The sequence below is a fragment of the Micromys minutus genome (genome assembly GCF_963924665.1).
Source record: "Micromys minutus genome assembly, chromosome: 13".
Taxonomy (NCBI): domain Eukaryota; kingdom Metazoa; phylum Chordata; class Mammalia; order Rodentia; family Muridae; genus Micromys; species Micromys minutus.
Genome location: NC_137982.1, coordinates 48485572 through 48489138, shown reverse-complemented (window position 1 = coordinate 48489138; position 3567 = coordinate 48485572). Strand labels below are relative to the sequence as shown.

The following is a 3567-nucleotide window of genomic DNA, read 5'->3' as shown; positions in this document are numbered from 1 at the left end:
AATTTAATTTTATTATATGTGTGATGCCTGCACAAATGCAGTATATGCACCATGTGTGTGCAGTACCTACAGAGACCAGAAGAGGGAAGAAGAACCCCTGGAACTGGAGTTACAGCCAATTATGAGCCACCATGCAGATGCTAGAAACCAAATGGGTCCTGTAGGAAAGCACCCAGTTCTGTTAACTTTCTAGCCATCTCTCCATCCCTAGTTAACAACTCTTAAGTGGGTTTAGCACAATATAAAGCCTATACATTAATTAGAAAAGCTAAATATAATATTTCATGTAACATGTAGATTCAGAGCTGCTGAGATGACTTGCCACGGTTCCTGACCACCTGGTGTTGCTCACAGTGATACAAACGTAGAAGGAAAAAACTGAGTCCCACAAGCAGTCCTTTGACTTCAACATGCACACTGTGACATGTGCGCATGTACACACACACACACACACACACACACACACACACACATAGCACTAAATATAAATAAATGCAGAAAATTAGCTAAGATCTTAACTTTCAAAAATTTAGTATGAATAGAATTTCTTAAAAATAAAATCAAAACTGGGGCAATGGGGCACACCTTTAATCCCAGCACTCAGGAGGTGAGGCAGGAAGTTCTGTGAGTTCAAGGCCAGCCTGGTCTACAGAGCAAGTTCTAGAATATCCAGGGCTACACAGGGAAACCCTTTCTCAAAAAAATAAGAAACAAAAACCAAAACATACATACATACATACATAGATAAATACAATTAAAGTATATGACATAGGGGCTTTATTTTTGCTGTTAATACAGCTGAGGTACTATTTAATTGGAGAGACTCCAGTCTATACATACATTGGCAAGGATTAGTGATCTGTCTGTACTGTAGTACACACAGTTAGAACCCACGTTGGTCTGGTTGGTATTCTTATTCTGAAACACAACCACTTCAGAGTGGAGCCTACACAACCGAGGCTCTCCTTTTTTCCCCCTGCCTTTGATGAAAGGCACAAACCTATTATGAGTCTTTTTTTTAAATCTCCATAGCAACGGTGTAGTGAGTGAAGCCCTGCGTGTATCTTACCCGCATGGCTTCCCCTCGGATCCCAGCATGCACTGAGAGAGAGCACTGGCGTGTGGTTCTGATGCTCTCCATGACTACACATAGCACGGCCTTCCTGCTGCTCCGTGATTGGCGGATCAAACTGTGGTCAAAGTTAATTTTCCTGGAACAGAAAACAACACATGCATAAGATGTGATCATACATGCATAAGATGTGATCATACATGCACAAGATGTGATCATACATGCATAAGATGTGATCATACATGCACAAGATGTGATCATACATGCATAAGATGTGATCATACATGCACAAGATGTGATCATACATGTATAAGATGTGATCATACATGCACAAGATGTGATCATACATGCATAAGATGTGATCATACATGCACAAGATGTGATCATACATGCATAAGATGTGATCATACATGCACAAGATGTGATCATACATGCATAAGATGTGATCATACATGCACAAGATGTTCTAATGTGTGATCATACAGAATTGAAGGTTCCGCATGTTCTTCGGGGCTCATCTTAACTGAGTGTGTGAATTAGGGTTGGCATAATGAAAATCAGAAAATATAAACAAAATCACTGGATGAATTTCCCTCTCCCTTCAGTGGTTTTTTTCTTGCTTTATGGAGTGGAGGCATGACTTGTTTAGTTTTGTAGAACTGGGGACTGAACCCAGGGCCTTGGACATGCTAGGCAAGCACTCTCTCACTGAGCCACCTCCCTGCCACCCGCCCCCTAGACTTTAATTTTATTTTGAGACAGGGTTTTGCCCCAGACAGACTTGAACAACAGTGTAGTGAATTTTTTTAATCAAACAACTGAAAGTATTTATCAAATGGTTTTTGATTGGGTAAGGGTAGTAACTAGCTGCTAACATGTAGTCTTCCAAATGAAATATATATATTTCAATATATATATATCAGATACACACACACACACACACAATTAACTTGTAAACCAGAACCCAAATGTCCTAAGCCTTCTTTGGAGGAGATATGGGTCAACCCTCTAAGGAGGGCCCTGTGGTGTATCAGGACCGCCGTGCAGTGTCAGGACTAACCGTGCGGTAATTTCCTTGAGTAATGTCGATACTTCCACCTCATGTTTGGTCACCACACCAAACGAAGCTTTGACTGCGATGGAATCGGATCCAGTAACATTAATCCCAACATCATTCACAATATGGTTACTGCGCCGTCCATAGAGGGAAACGTCTGACTGGTCTTCATAATTCAGTAACTGATAAGATGAAATCCCTTGGGGGGAGAAACTTAATATTTTTCAAACGTCTCAAATTCATCTTACGTAGACTTTAGGTATTACCATGTTAGCACAACTGAAAAATTCTTTAGCTCAAATATTAATCAGACAGCGTTTCAAAGTATATAAAAAGTATCATTCCAGGCAATTTTACTATAAAGAGAAATGATCGAATACTTAACAGGAATTCAAATTCTCTGTTCATATAGCAGAATACATATACATCAATAAAGATCTATTGGGTAGTTGCAAGAAAGACGAATATCCATAACCAATGATTAGCTATCATTCCTGTTTTATAATCTAGCTTTAAAAATTTCATTTCAGGGGTGGGAGATGGTTCAGTTGGCAAAGTGGGTGTTTGTAAGTAAGAATACTCAAGTTCAATCTCCCAGTACCCACATTAAAAAAAAAACAAAAACAAAAAAGCCGAGTCTGTCTACTGTAATAAACTGTAAAATAATTCAAATTACTTCATTTGAGCATGTGAAATGGGTAAGACCCAATAATATCATATATTATATAGGTCAAAATACATCATTTTTTTCCTAAGTACATTTAGTTAAAAACAACTCATAACTGATTTTAAAATTAAGCAATAAGCGATTTGAAACTCTAAAGACTTAAGCATTGTTCACCTTAATGATATTACTACTACATAAAAGTTGATTTTATTCATAAAATGTGTATTATTAATGTAATTAATCCATACAACCTCTGTTAGGTTATTAATGATACAACCCCATCAAGAGTCACTCCCGAACATTTCAACTTACCGGCCGAAATTTCTCGGTCTCCCAGGAGGATATCTTTAAGCGTGAAAGGCGTGGATGTAAATTTGTATCTAGGAAAGAGAAAACACCGCTTCTTTTTCACCACCAAACTCAGGGGTTGGTATTTGTCAGCTTCGCTGAGGCTCGGGACAGGGACTAATCTCCCTCCATCTCCAACCTGCTTAACGAAGCTCTTGGTAGCAGCAGCAAACATATTAATATCAAGACGTCATCAACTGCGACCCTCAGGCAATGAGCCCATTTTTGAAGAAGAGACTCAGACACCAAACTCAGCCTGGCTTGATGTTAAATACAGTTACGCAGGTTAGAACTATAGAGCACACGCTCACCAAGTAGTTTGCCGGTGTGCAATTCACAACAGCGCCTCCCTTCGTGAACTCAGGTGATGAATAATGGATAGCAATGTAAAATGACACACTAAAAGCAAGTCTAGCTTTAACG

The 3567-nt window shown here is 39.1% G+C and overlaps 1 protein-coding gene across 1 annotated transcript in view; it reads right to left on the bottom strand.

Moving 5' to 3' along the window:
* The window catches only part of PJVK (pejvakin), a gene marked incomplete at both ends in the record, with an annotated part of 9344 nt that extends 6025 nt beyond the window's left edge, over positions 1–3319 (bottom strand). The window contains 3 exons of the mRNA XM_080927428.1: positions 1070–1211; positions 2133–2328; positions 3109–3319. Of these exons, the coding sequence (XP_080783554.1) occupies positions 1070–1211; positions 2133–2328; positions 3109–3319 (549 nt within the window). The remainder of the gene's footprint in view (positions 1–1069; positions 1212–2132; positions 2329–3108) is intronic.
* Positions 3320–3567: the final 248 nt, after the last annotated feature.